The sequence below is a fragment of the Camelus ferus genome, chromosome 9 (genome assembly GCF_009834535.1).
Source record: "Camelus ferus isolate YT-003-E chromosome 9, BCGSAC_Cfer_1.0, whole genome shotgun sequence".
Classification (NCBI taxonomy): Eukaryota; Metazoa; Chordata; class Mammalia; order Artiodactyla; family Camelidae; genus Camelus; species Camelus ferus.
In genome coordinates this window covers 14,206,776-14,225,584 of record NC_045704.1, presented here as the reverse complement: position 1 = coordinate 14,225,584, position 18,809 = coordinate 14,206,776, and the positions used below count along the sequence as shown (strand labels likewise).

At 53.5% G+C, this 18,809-nt stretch overlaps 1 protein-coding gene across 2 annotated transcripts; it reads left to right on the top strand.

Annotated features, from left to right (window-relative positions):
* The first annotated feature begins 1,739 nt into the window (after nucleotides 1-1,739).
* Nucleotides 1,740-18,024, top strand: EHD2 (EH domain containing 2). 2 transcript variants are annotated; one of them, XM_006179288.3, is made up of 6 exons: nucleotides 1,740-1,893; nucleotides 3,824-4,286; nucleotides 4,801-4,898; nucleotides 8,765-9,177; nucleotides 13,961-14,125; nucleotides 16,208-18,024. In XM_006179288.3, the coding sequence occupies exons 2-6, from the start codon at nucleotides 3,883-3,885 to the stop codon at nucleotides 16,757-16,759; spliced, it is 1,632 nt and encodes a 543-aa protein (XP_006179350.1). In that variant the 5' UTR covers nucleotides 1,740-1,893; nucleotides 3,824-3,882; the 3' UTR covers nucleotides 16,760-18,024. The 2 variants fall into 2 exon arrangements, with proteins under 2 accessions (XP_006179350.1, XP_032341556.1); XM_032485665.1 differs by having other exon boundaries at nucleotides 1,759-1,893; nucleotides 3,828-4,286.
* Nucleotides 18,025-18,809: the final 785 nt, after the last annotated feature.

Below are 18,809 nucleotides of genomic sequence, written 5' to 3'. Positions count from 1 at the left end.
TTATAATAAATTTTATATAAAGTATCTATATAATATATAATTAGTATATATAATATGTAAAATACTGCACATGTATATTACACACATATATACCACTATGCAGTATATATGGTCATATTCTATCATTGTGTATATCATATATACATACGCCTGTCTATATCAGCTTTGTTGAGATATTTCGCTGGTGATATGACTCACTCACTTTGAGTGTACAAGTCAATGGTTTTTAACATATTTGCAGAGGTGTGCAACCATCCTTACAGTGAATTTTAGAGCATTTTTCTTACCCTAATCACATACATTATTGCATTCAATCAATTAAGTATATTTCATGAGCGCCTGCTGTGTGCCAGGCACTGTTCAAAGCACTGGGGCGACAACAGTGAACAAAAGAGACCCCAGTCCCTGCCCTCAGGAGCTGACAGACTTGCAGGGGGAGATTAAATATTAGTCACAGATATATTCTGACTGACGGTGATGAGCACTAAGAAGGGAAAGGAAGTGGGGAATGGGGAGAGGCATGGCGGGGAGGTAGGGGTGCAGGTGTCAGGGTCAGGCTCACTGAGGAGGTTCTATTTGAGAAAAGACCCAAGGGAAGTGGTTCTGTGAAGCCAGGACAAAGGCCCATTTTACAGATGGGGAAGCTGAGGCTTGGAGAGGCAAAGTCACTTCCCAGGGATTCTACAGCAGGCAAGCAGTAGAGCTGGGATTTGACTGAAGGCCTTGGATGTTCTGAGTCTGTGAGGTACAAGGATCTGGAGAAAAAAACTGCTCTGGATTATTACAGCTGATGTTTCTGAAGCACCTGCCGTGAGCCAGGCGTGTTGCTAAGCCCTGAACAATCTCTCTGGGTTTTCTGCATTCACTTCTCTGGGTCTCAGTTTTGTCATCTGTGAAATGGGAAAAACACCACCTACTTCTCAGGGATATTCTGAGACGTCAATGAGCTAATATGTGCAAAGAGCTTAGAGCGGTGTCTGTGGGTAGGAAGCCCTTGGTAAGGATTAGGGATTAATTCAACATGTACGAAGACACATCAGGGAACCACCCAGTCTGGAATCCCTGCTCTCATGGGGCTCATGTCCTTGTGAGGGAGACCTTCACTGAAACAGAGAGATGTAAACATGTGAAGTGGTGATAAAGACAGTGGAGAAAATAAAGCCGTGATAATGGATAGACGGTGGGTGCTGCATTAAAAACAGGGAGATCGGGGAGGGCTTCTCTGAAGAGGTGACATTTGGGTAGAGACCTGAAGGAGGGGAAGGAGGGAGCCACTCAGGTCCCTGGGGGGACAGCGTTCCAGGTGCAGGAGCAGCAAGTGCAAAGGCCCTGAGGCTGGAGGGTTGTTTGAGGAACAGCGAGGAGGCCAGAGTGGCTGGAGTTGAGCAAGCGAGGGGGAGAGAGAGGGAGGTGAGCGCAGAGACAGCCGGCAGATGGTGCAGAGCCTTGCGCAGTGAGGGCTTTGACTTCTACTTTGAAAGAAGAGCCAGGGAGGGTGGTGAGCAGAAGAGTTTCACGAACTCGCTTAAGTTTTAAAGTTATTGTTATTGGTCTTATTGTTTTATTATTACTATTCCCATGTTAAGAAGAGAGACATGAAATTTGAACCTGGGACCGGAGGCCCGCGCGCTCACCCATCTCGCAAAGAAGCCCCGTCCTTCCCCACCAGAGGGCGCCAGAGGCAAGGCGCCCAGTTTGGGGAGGAGGGGGGCGCCTCGTCCCGCCCTCCGCCCCCCTCGGCCCCTCCCTTCCCTCCTCCGGGCTCCGGGCCCCACCCGGCTCAGACGGCTCCGGACGGGACCGTGAGCACAGGCCGCTCTGCGGGCGCCTCGGATCCCCGCGGGACCCCCGCCCAGCTCGCCCGCCGGGTCCAGCCGCCTGCGCTCCCCATCGGTGAGTGGCCCCCGACCGCAGCTGTCGCCTCCCCACTTCCGCCCGCGGAAACCCCGAGCATGCTCTGGCTGTCGATTATTCCCCTGCTCCCCAAAGACCGTCGGTCCACACCGCAGTCAGTGTGTCACGGTCTCCCCGGTGTCCCCAGTCCCTTCCCAAACCACCTGTCTCCTCCACCACCCCCAGCCCCTTCCAGCCTGTAACAGTGTCCCTCACTCTCCTCCTCCCTTCCAGTCTCTTCCACTCCCCCATCCTCTTAACCAGAGGAGATCCCCTCCTTGGGGTCTCCCTCTGCCGCCCTCATCCACTTCTGGACTAGTTGGTTCCCTCCTCCCACCCAAGAGCGCCTCTCCTCCCTCACCAACACCATGCCTGTCCAGCCATCCTCAAGCATCCTCCCCAAGATGTCCCTCAGGTCCCTCCCTGCATAGGACACCGCCCAGGGCCCCCTCCCTCTGCCAACATCCCAGGTCCTGGCTCCTGCCTCTCCTTGACCTCTCTAGCAACTTCCCCGAATTCTTTTCCCTTTTTAAAAAGTATCATTATGATTTTGTGGATTTTAACATATTTGGTTTGCAGTATTTCTGATGCTCAAATTGTCCCATCTCCTAGTGGGAATCCTGTCCAGCTGGATCTGTGTCCCCATGACATGCTCCATCCATGTTTGAGCACTTCCCCACTATCTAATCCAAGTTCACTTGTTCTTTCCCTGCCTCAGCCCTGGAGTCAGCCATTTCTCCAAGAAGTCTCAGTTTCTTTTAGTAAAAAAGTGTTTAGTGACTTCAGTCTGGCCAAAGTTGTTTCTGTGAAAAGATCGTTAAAATTATAAGCATCTGCTTAGACTGATCAAGGGGGAAGAAAGGAAAGAAAGCAAAGGCACAAATGACTGAAACCAGGAGTGACAAAAGGGACATCACTACAGATCCTATAGAGAATGAAAGAGTAGTACAGGAATCTAGAGAACACAGTCTGAATGCCGCGGGTGCTCGTTGCCGCTAGGTCCCTAATTTTTTCTCTCCCTAACTCCCTAGACCCACAATAGGAGTGCAGGCTCTGAGATCATGTTGCCTGGAGTCCCACCTTGAGCACTCTCTAGCAAAGTGACCTTGGGCAAGTTGTGGTTATCTCCCTGAACCTCCATTTCCTTGTCAGAAAAGTAAGGAAAATAATAGCCCTACCTTACAAGGCGGTTGTGAAGATTCAGTGAGTTAGAGCCGTGTCTGGCATGCAGTGATCATAAATGTTATTATTCTTGTGATAATATCATGATCTGGGGGGCCAAGAGCAGTCGTTCAGCCTCAGTTTTCATTCCTCATCCTTGTGTCCATGTGTCCAGCCACTCTGTCCATCCATTTCATCACTCCAAGCCATGACACACACCATCCTCTTCCTAAATGCCCTTGTCCTGCTCGCTCTTTAGGGAGCAGCTCAAAAGTCAGCCAAGACAGAGCTTTCCCGATCCTGTGGTTGGTTCATCCTGTCCTGCTCTGGTGCCTACAAATCCACTCCCCGGCACTTGCCAGGCATCACTGACTGCTCAGTGCCCAGGTTCTCGCCTCACTGGAGGCTCTGAGTGTATGGGGACTGGTCTTTGGTCTATCTGACACATGATGTGATTTCAGTGAAAATGTGTGAAATAATGGAAGGGGTGGGGAAGGAGATAGAAAAAGATGAAGGAATTATATTTCTTTGCATTGGCTGCTGCATCCTTCCATTTGTTTATCTCTTGATCGTCCACCATCAATTCTCCTTGTTCAGTCATTCCACTGTCACTCTCTTTCTCTTCTTTCGGCTGGAATAATCACCTTTTTCCTCCTTCAGCCCTCACCTCCTGCCATCCTCCATCACTGCTCTCAGAGGCTCCTCCCCCACTACGCATTCCCACCTCCTTCTCCAGGCAGTCCTCTGTCAACACCCTCTCCTCCCGCAGGTAGCTCTCCCCACCTCGTGCATCTCCATCAGGGAGCCAGCGGGCAGTGTGCAGCCACCATGTTCAGCTGGCTGAAGCGGGGAGGAGCTCGGGGCCAGCAGCCCGAGGCCATCCGCACGGTGACCTCGGCACTCAAGGAGCTGTACCGCACCAAGCTGCTGCCTCTAGAGGAGCACTACCGCTTCGGGGCCTTCCATTCACCAGCCCTGGAGGATGCCGACTTCGACGGCAAACCCATGGTGCTGGTGGCTGGCCAGTACAGCACGGGCAAGACCAGCTTCATCCAGTACCTCCTGGAGCAGGAGGTGCCCGGCTCCCGCGTGGGACCCGAGCCCACCACCGACTGCTTCGTGGCCGTCATGCATGGTGACACCGAGGGCACGGTGCCTGGCAACGCCCTCGTCGTTGACCCGGACAAGCCCTTCCGCAAACTCAACCCCTTTGGGAACACCTTCCTCAACAGGTGTGCAGCCGAGAGCCAGGAATGCATCTTCCTGTCCCTGGCCCCCCTCTCTGTCCCATCCCTGCCTGTGTTTCTCTCCTTTTCAGCCCCAGTTCCTTTCTCTCTATGGGATCCTTCCTCTTCCTGCCTTCTCCAGGGGAGCAGTTAAGCCAGTGGAGCCTGGGTTCAACTCCCATCTAGCTGGGTGGACTTGGGCAAATGACTTAACCTTTCTGTTCCTCTTATCCTCATCTGGATAATGGGGATAACCATAGTCCTTACTCTGTAGGGTTGTTGCGAGGACTAAATGAATTAATATATACAAAGTCCTTAGAACAGCACCTGGCACAAAGTAAGTGCCAAGTAAACATCAGCTCTGATTATTTTTTATAGTTGTTAATCTCTGCCCTGATCTTCCGGTTCTCTTTCAAGATTTTTCCCATCTCTGAGCCCGATTCTCCTCTGGTCTCCCTTCTTAAGTGTCCTCTCCTCCTGCCCCTCCCTGCATTGACCCCTGACCTTCCCTCTACCCCAGGTTCATGTGCGCCCACCTCCCCAATCAGGTCCTGGAGAGCATTAGTATCATCGACACCCCAGGCATCCTGTCGGGTGCCAAACAGAGAGTGAGCCGCGGTGAGTGAGGCCCGGATCCCTGGGTCTGAGGGAGGAGGGGGCTGAGTGTGGGGACTCCGGGGTCCAAGGGAGGAAGGGCCCAGGGTCTCTGCTAGAACTTGAGCCTGGGTCAGCCGACCCTGAGCTAGCTGGGTAGCAGAAGGGGGCTGGCCGAAGGCTGCGGTTCCTCCACCTTGGCGCAGGTTTGTGGGTGGGGGAGGCCAGCGGGTGAGCGCACGTGAACAGGCTGCAGCTGCATGTCCGGGCGGGTCTGGAGATGGAGAGGGAGAGATCCAGAGAGACCGAGAGAGATACACAAAGTCAGGGACGGAGAGAGATTCAGAGGGTGAGGCAGCCGTGCGGAGAGACGGGAGACGCGGAGAGGAGGCGGAGCCGGGCAGGGAGGCCCTGGGTCGGTGTGAGCTCCTGGCTCCGCGTCTGAGCCACAGATGGGGCTGAGAAGGGCCGGGGAGGGGTAATCTGGGCGGGGGCCAAGGCCGGGCCTGGAATTTATAAACAGCTGTGCAGGGGGAGCGGCGGGGGGTGAATTCCTGCGGGGGCCTCCGAGCAAGCCCAGCCCCCACCCCTGCCCGGCCGGGCCCGGAGTCTGCGCCCCTTCCCCCTCCCCCACCCCCCAGCATTTCGGTCCCCGCCGCCCCGCGCCGCCTCGGAGGCCAGAAACTGGGGCAAAGGAGGCTGCAGAGTGGGGCAGAGGGGACTGGGAGGCGACGGCAAGGAGGCTGGGCTGCGGGGCGGGGGCGCGGAGGGTTCCGGTGTCCCTGGCCACCGCCCCGGAGCACACGTCCCCCGGGGAGAAAGGCTGGAGGCAGCTGCACGGGCGATGGGGGTGCCCCCCCCCGACCCCCGCCCCGCCGCCCCGCCGCCAGCCCGACGCGGGAGCAGCGGGCGGGGAGTTCCTGGGGAGCCCGCCCCGGGGGCCAGGCCTGGGACAGCCGGAGGGAGCAGGGCCACCAAGCCAGGGCTGGGCTGCCGGGTGGGGGACCCAAAGGCTGTGGGAAGTGGGAGAGAGTAGAGAACGGGGTCTCCTTCCCTGGCAGTGGGGGGAGAAGAAGAGAAGGAGCGTCTGTCTGTCTGCCTGTCTGTCTGTCTGTGAGGATGTGTATATGTGTGTGTCTGGGAGTCCGTGCCCGTGATTCTGGCTGGGTGTGACTCTGTGTGGCTCTGCAGGACCGCTGGGGACTTTGTGGGACTGTGTGTGACCGTGACTAATGGTGTCTCCGTATGCGATTGTATTGTGGAACGTGTGTGTGAGTGCATTGTGCAAGGGAAGTTTTGTGTAACCGTGTGGATAATTTGGCATGTGTCTGGGAAAGTGTACAACTGTGGCTGTGACTCTGAGGTGGTGTGTCTGTGTGTCAGGGCTGTGCGTGTGGTTGTAACTGTGTGGCCACGGAGGACTGTATGGGATGGAGGGGATTTTGTTGGATTGTGTGTGGTTATGTCTTTGTATACAGTTGTGTGCTTGTGTGTACAAGTGAGGTTGTGTGTGTGTGCAGGAGTGTATATGATTGTGTCTCTGTAACATGATGGGTGTGCAGATGTGCACGGGCTTGTGTGTGTTAGCTGCTGCCTGTTACTTTGTGTTTCACGTTGTCTTTGCAATTTTGTGACCACAAATATTTGTGTAGGTCCCAGATTGTGAGTAAGGCGTGTTTGGAAATCTGCATCTTATAGTGTGTGGGTATGATTGCATCCAGGTGTGTGCTACTGAGTGCATGAGTGTATGTGTGGATGCATGTGTGCATTGGTGGAGCGTGTGTCTGGAATATGTGTGCACACACGTGTGTGATTGTAGCATAGTGGAGCCCCCTGGCGGGGTTCATATCTGGGCTCTACTACTTTGAAGCTGTGGGACCTTGACCAAGCCACTTAACCTCTCCGTGCCTCAGTTTTCTCATATATAAAATGGAAGTATAATAGCATCAGCCTCAGACTTTGCCCTGAGGGTTAAAATTAAGTGTCAAACGCGTGGAGTTAGAACTGTGTGGCGCACAGTGAGTGCTATGGAAGCGCTCAGGACAACTGTTTTTCCTGTGTGAGTGCCGTGTTTGTGCACCCCAGGTGCCACGTCTTGCATTCCCACGCCGACTCAACCTCCCTCCCATCTTCCCTCCCTACATGAGACACACTTTCCAAATCTAGGCTGGTGTGTGTGTTTGTGTAGACATTGGGGAGGGAGGAGGGGCCCCAGTTGCTGTCCTTATGGTGACCTGGCCCTTCCTCCCCCCAAAACAATGTCATCACCCCCGCCCTGTCCAGTCCAGTCCCCAGTGGCTGCAGGAGACTGCTTCCTCCCTGACAGGATGGGCCCAGTACAAGCTCCCTAGTGGAGCGTGGAGGCCCATAGGGCTGCTGCTCTGTTGCCTCCTAGCTGTATAAGGAGTAAATTCCTTAACCTCTCTGTCTCTGTTCCCCATTTTGGAAAATGGCGGTCATAGAGTGTCTGTCTCCTGGGGTTGTTTTGAAGATTCAGTGAGTTGATTCAGGGAGAGCGGGAGTTGACATCAAGTGAATCAGCGATGGGTTTCTGTTCTGTCAGTTAACTCCTCATCCCCCAGGTTGTCACTCTGTTCCCTCCTCCTGGAAGCCCTCCCTGACCTCCCAGGCTGGATCAGGCACCTCCGTCTGGGCTCCTGCAGCTCCCTGGGTTTTCCCATCCCAGTCTGACCTCTGGACTGGGAGCGAAGTTAAGACAGAATTGGAGCTGTCTCAGCCACTGTGTCCTCCGCACAGAGCAGGCGACTTTGGGGATGGCTCCTGGATGACTTCCCCATGATGTCTTGCAGGCATCGTGAGTAATACTTGTTGAGTGCTTACCATGAGCCCAGCACTGCTTTTATTATTTTTTTTTTAACAGTTTTATTGTGGTATAATTTACATGCCTAAAGTTACTCATTTTAAGTGTGTAGTTCAGTGCCAGACACTGTCTTAAGCTCTTTATATATATTAGCCTATTTATGTTCTTTTAACGTTCATACAGTCCTCTGAGGTAGATCCTATTAGGATTTCCATTTTACCGAAGAGGAAACAGAGGTTCAGAGAGGTTACCTGCTTGCTTAAGGTCACCTAACTGATGGGGGCAGAGCTGGAATTCAAACCCAGGTTTTCCTGACTGCCAAGTCAGGGGGTCTCAACTGCTTCTCTCTGCTCTCCCGAGCATCGCTTGATGCTGAATGAATGAGGGAACAGGCAAAAGAGTGGACTGTGTGAATGAATAAGTGAATGAGGAAATGAATGGTGAGAGGAATGAATGAATGAACTCAGGAGCCAGCTGTTATGCTCCAGAAAGGCAAGGACCTTGTCTGTGTGTTTTCTGTAGCATCCCCAGTGCCCAGGACAGGGCCTGGCATACAGAAGACTCTCGGTCAATATTGTTAACAAACTGAAAATTTTTCACATCTGCTGTGGCAAGGGCCTGGGTGAACTCTTTAGTTGCTGGTCGGTGGGGTGATCTGACAGGTCCTGGGGAGGCCCTTTGGGGGCCTGGGGTACATAGAACCACAGGGAGTGTAGTAGGAAACACTTCAGTGTTTTGCTAACCCCTGCATCCTGACCAGTGCATGCTGCTAATGTCTGCCTAATGAATGAATGAAATGGGGGAGGGGTGATTTCCCCCTGTAGTCAGATGGCCTGAGCAACTGGAGCCAGAGTGATGGGGGAAATTCTGAGGGCTGGTTGGACCAGAGCTGTGGGGTCACCCTTGGGACCTTGGCTGTTTCCCATAGACACAAATTTGGATAGTTAACAACCTGAACATCTGTACAGCCCAATGTAAGTCCAAACCCATGGTTGTGTCCGAATGACTGGAGGCTCTGGGGCTGACCTCTGCCCCTGGCATCCTTGTTACCCCCTCCCTTTCCCCCCAGGCTATGACTTCCCAGCCGTGCTGCGCTGGTTCGCTGAGCGGGTGGACCTCATCATCCTGCTCTTCGATGCTCACAAGCTGGAGATCTCCGACGAGTTCTCGGAGGCCATCAACGCCCTGAGAGGCCACGAGGACAAGATCCGCGTGGTGCTCAACAAGGCCGACATGGTGGAGACGCAGCAGCTGATGCGCGTCTACGGGGCGCTCATGTGGGCGCTGGGCAAGGTGGTGGGCACGCCCGAGGTGCTGCGCGTCTACATCGGCTCCTTCTGGTCCCAGCCCCTCCTGGTGCCCGACAACCGGCGGCTCTTTGAGCTGGAGGAGCAAGACCTCTTCCGCGACATCCAGGGCCTGCCACGCCACGCCGCCTTGCGCAAGCTCAATGACCTGGTGAAGAGGGCCCGGCTGGTGCGGGTGAGCGCTAATGGGGGGCTGGCTGAGCAGTCACGGGGGACAGGCAGGGAGGGCCGGCTCTTGTCTTTCCTCTGATCCTTCTCTACGTGGCTGCTGGTCACTGACGTCAGCTCATCAGTTAGTTCTCTAAGAAATTGCTCCTGCTGTGCCTGGCTCTGTGCTGGTGGCGCTGGGAACACAGCAGTGACCAAAGCAATCCAGGGGAGAAGACAGCCCCATCCCCAGACAGTGACAACCCGGCATGGTCACGGCTGGGTGGAGGAAGCCCAGAGGGAAATCAGGGAGGGCTTCTTGGAGGAGAGGGCAGCTGAGCTGCAAACTGGAGGATGAGGAGAATGAGGAGGGGAAGGGATTCTAGAAAGTGGAACCAGCAAGTGCATGGACTGGAGATGAGACCATGGCCAGTTCAGGGAAGAGGGAAAATGTCAGTGTTGAACCCAGTGTAGACAGTAGGAGTAACTGGATCTGAGGCTGGGGAGGGGGGTGAGAGTCAGTTCACCCAGGGCTGTGGCCTGGAACTTTGATCCCCAGGGCACTGGGGAGCCATGGAAGGATTCAGAGCCGAGAAGGCACAGGGTCAGACTCCAGCTGCCTTCTGGAGGGTAGATTCCAGGGCAGTGAGACCCAGTGCTGAGACCTGGGAGGAGACTGGGGACCAGGAGGAGCCTGGATCAGGACAGAACCTCAAGAGAGGGGAGGAGAGCTCTGGTTTAAGAGCAACTTTGGAGGCCAAATGGAACATTCACAGGGGAGGCTGCCTGCCAGGGTGGAGGTGGGGCAGGAAGCTGAGAGGCAGGGAGGCCGAGAAAGTTGTGGGGGATGGAGGAGCCTGAGGTGTTGATTTAAGGATCAGCAGAGAGGGGGTGAGTCAGAGCCCCCACCCCCACCCCAGGAATCCTCCTTGGGAGGGAGCGGCCCAGTGTGGACAGCTCCTGCAGCCTCTGGAATCCACCTTTCTCTCCTCTTCTGCCCAGATTCTGGACTGTCTCTGTCTCTCTGTCTCTCTGTATATATATCTCTTCATTTTTACCTCTTTCTCACTTTCTCTTTCTCTTATTCTTTCTTTTTCCTCTCCCCTCCCTCATTCATTCTCTCTCTTTCCATCTCTCCCTGTTTTCCCCTGGTTAGCCCTCTTCCCCCGGACCTGGTCCCCCAGGCCCCTCCGAGAAGCAGACAGCAACCAGAGCTGAGGCCCGGGGTCCGTGGGACAGAGGGGTGAGGTGGGGCCGGACACCTGGTGGTTCTGCCACGCAGGAGGCGGCTCCGGAAACCTGGACAAACCCCGGAGTCCGGGACCCGCGCCCCGGCCCACTCTACCCTCCCACCTTATCTCTTCCTGGCACCTTCCCCCGCTTCCTTTCTGGAAAAGCCATTAGAGCCCTCCCGCCTCCCTTCTTCTGGGTCCCCAGGAGCCGCCCTTAGGCCCCGCCCCTCCTCCCTCCCCATTGGCCCTCCACAGGCCCCACCCGCTAGCCTGGCCACACCCCTGCCCTGATTGGCTCCTCAGATCTACAGACCACTCCTTCCCCCTCCTCCTGCAGATCCATCTATGGCTCCCCAGTGCCGCTCAAGACACAAGGTCCATGGTGACCAAGCCTCTCTGACCCTCCCCTGCCCTGTGTCACCCACTCACCCTCCACGTGTGATTCTGCCATCGAACAACGGCCCACATCATTTACCTCCCACATGCTCTCCCCCGACAGTACAAGACCTCTCTGCACTCTCGGTAACTACCCTCTGTGCCTTAGTTTCCCCATCGTATGTAACGATGTAAGATGTGGAAGAGTCCTCTGGCTCTGCCCTTTGGTCGAAGTGACAGCTGCTGCTAGAAGGGGCGATCTCATTGTGCTATGGTACTGGAGGCCAAGGTCTTGGGAAGTTCTGATTCTTAAGAGGCCAGTATGCCCTGAACCTTCATACCAAGCACCCCAAGGGCACTCAATAACATTCATTCAACAGTTACTGAGCACCTACCTCGTGCTCCAGCACTGTTCTAAGCCCTGGGGGATACAGTAGGGGACAAAACAGATAACGTTTCTTTTCTTATAGAATTGCTTTTTAATGGGGAAATGGATATTAAACAAGTTCGTCTCTAATATTATATTGTATGTGATAAGAATTATGAGAGAAAATGAAGCAGAAGAGAGGCTGGTGAGGGGCTGTTTTAGGGACTAGGATTGTCAGGGAGGGCCTCCTGGAGGAGGTGATATTTGAGCAGAAACCTGAAGGAGGGGAAGGTGTGAGTCAAGTGGAGAACTGGGGAAGACCATACCAGGCAGAGGGAACAGCAAGTGCAAAGGCCCTGGGGCTGGGATGTGCTTGGACAAGAAGCTCAGGGTGGCTGGAGGAGACTGGGTGGTGGAGATGGGAGGAGATGAAGATTTAGAGCCAGCCAGGTGCCACCATAATATTTAACCTTCTAAATTTATGACTCACTAAAAGAACTTTTTAATTTAACATTTAAGACCATCTCATGGGAAAGCATTCAGGCTCTGTCAAAAGTGCCCTCTCCCACCCCTGACTCCAAAGGCTCTCAGGTTCTCTTCCCTATAGGCAATCCCCATGAGTAGTTTCTTGGTTTTCAGGTATATTCTATTTTTATTTAAGCATATCCATTTAATTATTGAGCTTCCTATTAAAAAATAGGACATATGAATGCTCACTTTTCTTCTCTCCTTGTTTGTTTTTTTGATAACTTATGAAATTGTGGCTCAAAGTTTCTCCAGTTCATTGGTTTGTTCCACAAATATTTTTTCAGTATTTTCTATGCACAATGCACTGGCACTGGGGACAGAGGGAACAGACAAGGTCTCAGCCCTCCTAGAGCTATCATTCTGATAGAAGGAGACAATAAGTAAACAAACAGAAATAAAATAATGATGAATTGTGATAAGTGTTGTGAACACTAAAAGTAAAGCTAGAAAGGAATTGGATAGTGGTGCTTGGGGCACCTGCTTCCCATAGGATGGCCTCTGTGAGGAGGTGATATCAAAAGGAAGCTGAGGGAGCCAGTTGGGAGACCAGGGCAGCGTTCCATGCAGAGAGCAGCATGTGCAAAGGTCTTGAAGTGGGAAAAAGATAGACATGATGATAAAAAAGGAAGGTAGGGGCTAAGGGTATAGCTCAGTGATAGAGCACATGCTTAGCTTGCATGAGGTCCTGGGTTTAATACCCAGTACCTCCTTTAAAAGAATAACACAAAAGAAGGCAGGTGAGGAAGTAGGTGGGGGCAGATAATATTGGATGAAGTGGCAGGAGCCAAATAATGGAGAGCAGCGCTGCTCAAACCCCTCTGTCTCAGGAGCTCCTTACAGTCTTAAAAATTGTTGAGGACCCCAAAGACCTTGTATGCACATGGATTAAATCTTTCTATATGGGCCATATTAGAAGTTAAAACTGAGAAGACATTTAATATTTATTTCTCTCATATTAATGAACAAACAATAATTATATAATTAACAAGTTATGATAAATGTTATAAGTAAGTTATTGACATTTATGTATATTAATTAACAGATATTGATAACAATTAATATAAGATCATTTAAACTAGCAATAAAAAGTCTATTTTATTACATGTTAACCTAAGTAACAGATGTTTTATGAAAACTATTTTCCAAACCAAAAAAAAAAAAAAAAAAAGAGAAAAAATACTTCAGGGAGGATGGTGGCCCTGTTTTACATGTTTGCAAATCTCTTTAATGTCTGGCTTCGGAGGAGACAGCTGGATTTGCACATCTGTTCTTGCATTCAGTCAGCTGCAATTTCACCCGTCTTTTAGCCCTTAAAAACCCCACCATCCTCTCAGGAGGGAATGAGAGTAAGGAAGACACACAGCCCCTTAGTATTGTTATGAAAACAGTTTGACTGTGCAAATCCCTGGAAGTCTCAGGGACCCCTGGGGGTTCCCTGGACCACGCTTTGAGAATTGTTTGCAGTAAGTCCTTGTCAGCGGTGGTAGGAATTTTAAACTTGAATAAGAAGCAAATAGAGACTTAAGAGCCGCGTCTCGTGGTCGGTCTGGTGCTTATTCCTACAAAAAAACAAACAAACAAAAAAAAACAACAAAAACAAAAAAACCAAAAAGCAAATAAACAAGAAAACTCCAAAAATGAAAAACAAAACCTCCAGCAGCTGCTGCATGGGGAAAGAGGATTGGGATTGTAGGGGCCAGTGGGGAAGCCAGGAGTCCAGTGGGGTGACTGATGTGTCTCCCCAGGCAAGAGAGGGTGCCTGCTGGGATGGGGTGGAGAGAAAAGGAAAAGTAGGAGAGAAATTTAGGAGTTTAAAGGACTCGCTGATGAATTGGATGTGGCCGGTGAGGTGTGAGAATCAAATCAGGAATGATTTCCAGGTTTCTGGGCTCAACTGGGGGCTGGGGGGGGTGCCATTTGTTTCCCTGAGATGGGCACAGATGAGTGGCCCAGCCCCTCGAATTCCAAGGCGGGCAGAAGGCGTCCTAAGATGGAGCTGTCCAGGAATGTTGACAAGGCCATCAGCTCTGAGCCTTGAGCTCCAGGGAGAGGCCGAGGCTGGTATGTAGATCTGGCAGTGGATGGCAAGGAGGGGTGCTTAAGCCACAGGAGGGGCTGAGATTACCTGGAAGAGGGGAGGAGCCCTTCTTCCCAGGGCACCAGCAGCAGCAGCTTACCTGTAGCTGTTAGAAATGCACATTCTCAGGACCAAGTGAATCCGGAAGTCTGGGTGACATGTGTTTTAACGAGCCCCACTGCATGACTGTGAGGCAGGCTCAGGTGAGAACTTTCCCCCCCACCCACGACAGGTTCACGCATACATCATCAGCTACCTGAAGAAGGAGATGCCGTCCGTGTTTGGGAAGGAGAACAAGAAGAAGCAGCTGATCCTCAAGCTGCCTGTCATCTTTGCTAAGATTCAGCTGGAGCATCACATATCTCCTGGTGACTTTCCTGACTGCCAGAAGATGCAGGTGGGAGGCCAAAGGGGTGATAGGAAGGTTGGCTTCTGTGGGCTCTGGGATGGGGCCTCAGAAACTGGAGAGATGGATGGCAGGTTCCTGAAAGCACTTCCTATCAATGATTCCTTGGGAGCATGGATTTGTGAGTTAGGATAAGGGAGTGATGAGCAAACCCAAAGTAACTAGGGCTTAATTAGGATAGAACTTTATTTCCCTCCTTCATAAAACTCTTGGAAGATGGTCCACGGCTGGCTTGGTACTTTACAGAGCCAGGGACTCAGTCCCCATCAGTCTTAAGTCTCCATCCCTAGCCTCCAATCCAAAGAACCCCTCATGGTACAAAATGGCTGCAGAAACTCCAGCCATTGTCTATATTCCAGCCAGAAATAGTACTTTCTACAATGATGGAAATGTTCTATGCTGTGTTGTCCAATGCAGTAAACACTAGCCATATTAAAACTGAAATTTTAGGTTTCAATTTAAACTAATTTCAATTTAAATAATCCCAGGTGGCTACAGTATTGAGCAGGATAATTCTAAAGTTGCATATGAAACTCGTGCTGACATCCAATTGGCCAGAACTTGGTCACATGGCCATATCTGCTGCAAGGGAAGCTGGGAAATGTAGTCTTTCCTCTAGGTGGCCAAGTGCCCAGGTAATATTTGGGGATTCCAGCACGGAGAAGGAAGGGACAGATGGATATTGGGGGATCACTGGAGGCTCCTCACCTTTCCAGGTCTAGGATTAATCAGTGTTGGGGAAAGCATTGGGTTTGGGTGTGGCAGCCTGGGGTAAATGAGCTGCTGGAGGTGGGCAGGGCAGGAGCGACCAAATGAACATGGGCATAGAGTCCCAGGCTCAGGCATGGAATTGAGGACTAGCCTGTCGGCCCAGGCTGAGCCTCTGTTCTGAGGTTGCATTAGGCTGATACTCAAAGCCTCTGACCTTTGCATCTGAGATGTTTCTAGTCCAAGATTGAGGAATTATAGTAGGGTGAATTTCCCCTTGGCCACCAACTAGCTCTGTGAACCTGGACAAGTCACTTACCTTTTCAGAGCCTCAGGTTCTTCAACTGGAAACTTAAAATTTCAGTTTTAATGTGGCTAGTGGTTACCACATTGGACAGCACAGCATAGAACATTTCCATCATCGTACAAAGTACTGTTGCTGGCTGGAATATAGACACAATGGCTAGAGTTGCCACAGCCATTCTGTATCATTGTTCTTGGGACTGGAGGCCAGGCTTGGAGACTTAAGACAGAAGGGGACTGAGTCCCTCTGTAAATCACCAAGCCAGCCCTTGGAGCTAGATAAATAGCAGCTGCTAATGTTATGCTGACATTTACTGAGCACTTGATCCATATGAATTCATTTAGCCTTTCCCACCTCCCAGTGAAGGGAGTGCTACTTATCAACCTGTTTTTACAAATGTGGAAACTATTGCCCAGAGATGTGAAGTCACTTGCCCGAGGTCACACAGCTCCCGAGTGGCAGAGCTGGGTTGGAACCTGGGCAGCCTGGCCTAGGATTCCTCCCTGCCCTTCTCCATCACATTCCCATTTCTTTATGGTCACAATCAGTGGGCCTCTCTGCCTTGGCTCTGGAAATTAATGTGGTGCCATGATACAGCTTGGTCTTTGCTGCAGCTCCCAGCGCAATTGACTTACCAGCTGTGCTGGTGAGAAGCAGCTTGACCACAAACCCAGCCCCCAGTGGCTCGAGCACCAGATGACTTCTTGCCTGGGGGGTGGGGTGGGGGGCGGTCTCAGGGACAAACTGCCTTAGCCCTGGTAACAGAGCTAGCAGAGTGGCAGGAATTGTGTTTTCTTAACTTGCATAACAGTGGGGGTGCTGGCCGGGCAGCTGGGGTGCCGTAGAGGCTGGGCAGGGCTCAGGGCCCACCGGGGTGCTCTGATAAAACTGCAGCCGATGTCAAAATGATGAAATCCTTCTCTACTGGCTGGTGAACAGCTGCTGAGTCACGGGAGAGTCTCCAACCCCACTACTGTCCAGTGACTTGGGGGGGATGCCCGGCACGGGAGAGGCGACCTGGGGATGGTGTCCCTGACTCCTCTGTGCCCTCATCCCTCTAGGAGCTGCTGATGGCTCATGACTTCACCAAGTTCCACTCACTGAAGCCAAAGCTGTTGGAGGCGCTGGATGAGATGCTGACCCATGACATCGCCAAGCTCATGCCCCTGCTCCGGCAGGAGGAGCTGGAGAGCACGGAGGTGGGCGTGCAGGGGGGCGCTTTTGAGGGTACCCACATGGGCCCGTTTGTGGAGCGGGGGCCTGACGAGGCCCTGGAGGACGGTGAGGAGGGCTCAGACGACGAGGCCGAGTGGGTGGTGACCAAGGACAAGTCCAAGTACGACGAGATCTTCTACAACTTGGCGCCAGCCGACGGGAAGCTAAGCGGCACCAAGGCCAAGACCTGGATGGTGGGTACCAAGCTCCCCAACTCTGTGCTGGGGCGCATCTGGAAGCTGAGCGACGTCGACCGAGATGGCATGCTGGATGACGAGGAGTTCGCCCTGGCCAGCCACCTTATTGAGGCCAAGCTCGAGGGCCATGGGCTGCCCACCAACCTGCCCCGCCGCCTAGTGCCACCCTCTAAGCGGCGCCACAAGGGCTCGGCTGAGTGAGCCAGTCGCTGCCTGCCGGCCCTCCCTCCCACTTGCCCTGCTGTGGCTCCCCAGCTCTGGACAGCTGCACGCAACCCCCCCACCCCTGCCCACACACGTCCTGCCTGCCCACTCCCCTGGCTGTAGGTTGGGGGTCCCTCCACCCCCAAGCCAGACAGTAGGGACCAGGGGAGGGGCAAGACTTCTCTGCCCATCTTTCACAGCTCTACCCTCACATACATTTGGCACATCGTACCAACACTAATACACACACACACACACACAGAAGCAGTCCAACTGTGCATCAGTTACTCAAATATTTATTGAGCACCTACTCTGTTCATACATTCAGGGCTCCTTCTAGGCACTGGGGATTACAGCAGAGAGCAACGCACACGTATCTACCTTCCCCGATGGAGCTGACATTCTCAGGAGAGAGCGCCTACATAGTCAAACACTCACACACATACCCGGCCCTAACCAGTCTGATCCCTGATTCTGAAGCAAGACCTCTGGCCTCTCCCCATAAGTGAGCGTCCACTTGGTTGAAATGACTAACTGACTTTTCCCCTCCCTTCTCAGCCCACTTCCTCTTGCCTAGCCAGGCAAGGACCCTCCAACCCATCATGTCCTCAGGCTTCGGGACCACTGGGGGCTCAGAGGGGAGACACAACCTCCTACTTCCTCAGAGGGACCCCTCTTGGCCCCTCCCCCCAGTTCTGGCCACACCCCTTTCTTTCATAAGGATCCTCAGTCAACAGAAAAGCCCCTTCCATCCCTGCTCCTCCCAGAATGCCCAGTGTAAGGCATTTCTGTCCTCCGTTCACCTGCCCCAAATTGAAAGCCCAGCCTGCACCCCCCATCCTGGGCTCCCCACAACTGGTGGTCCGAATTTTAGCCTGTTGGGGCACACCCTCTCTGCCCACCATATTTAAGCGGAGCCCCAGCCAGACAGAAAGGCCCCAGGACGTTATTTCAGCCCCCTTTCCAGGGACCTCGTTGGGGGAGGGACTCTTGGTGCTACAGCCCTCCCTTCCCTTCCCTTCCCTAAAGGGAACTCTCACCCCCTACACACACCTTTTCCTGCCTTCACCACATACTAGTGCTTGACCCTGGAGGGGCGCCCCACGGAAAAGATGGGGAAGAGCGAACTAGATGGGGACGATGCCCCCTCCAGGGTGCTCGCTGGGATTCCCACGCCCAACACCTCTCATCCCTGCCTAGGAGGGGGCTGTGAACGTAACAGCGTTCCCACAGAGCAAATAAAGCCAAGGCTTTGTTCCCTATGGGAGTCAGGCTGTCTTGAGATGGGATGTGTGTGTGTGTGTGTGTGTGTGTGTTTTGGTAGGAGGGGATCGCTCTCCCTCCAAATCCCGGGGAAGGGAGCCCTGGGCTAGACTTCAGGAGGGTCCCCTCCAAGCTCTCGGGGGCAGGGGTGGAGGCCATGACTCAATGCAGCGAGAGCCTGATGACTCAGGCCTGGGCTGGGGGCCAGACCGGCATACTTTCCGAAGAAAAGTTACTCAGGGGCCCTCCCTCCGGGACATCCCTCCCTCTCACCTCCTGCCGCGGGGGCCTGGGAACCAAGCCCTAGGACGTGGGGGTTGAGTGTTTAGAGGAGGGAGCTTGGGTACAACCTGCCCCCGCCCTTTGCCCTGTCCGCCAACGTCCACCCACACAACCTGGGTACGCAACTCCTGACACGTAACACCGGGGACAAGCGGGCTCCCAGAGGGGAGGAGGTGCCGCTGCCCATCAGGACCACCAAGTGTGCGCATGCGCGTGCGCTAGCTCACGCTCGAGGGACTCTCGCCTCCGCTATGCAGCGGACCCGCGCTCGCTCTCCCGCCGACTCACACCCAAGACCACACCCACGGCGCCCCGGGACACGCTGGCCGCGCGCCCTCCCCGCCCACGCGCGCCCCGTTGCGCTGCGCCCTGCGCCCCCTGGCGGACACTTGGGAGCTAGGCTGGCTGGTCGCTGAAACCCCTGTCCGAGGTGGTTGGGCTTTAGGTCTCCAGCGCCAAAGTCCCGGGCCATCGGACCCATCACCTTCCCGATGCCGAGTTC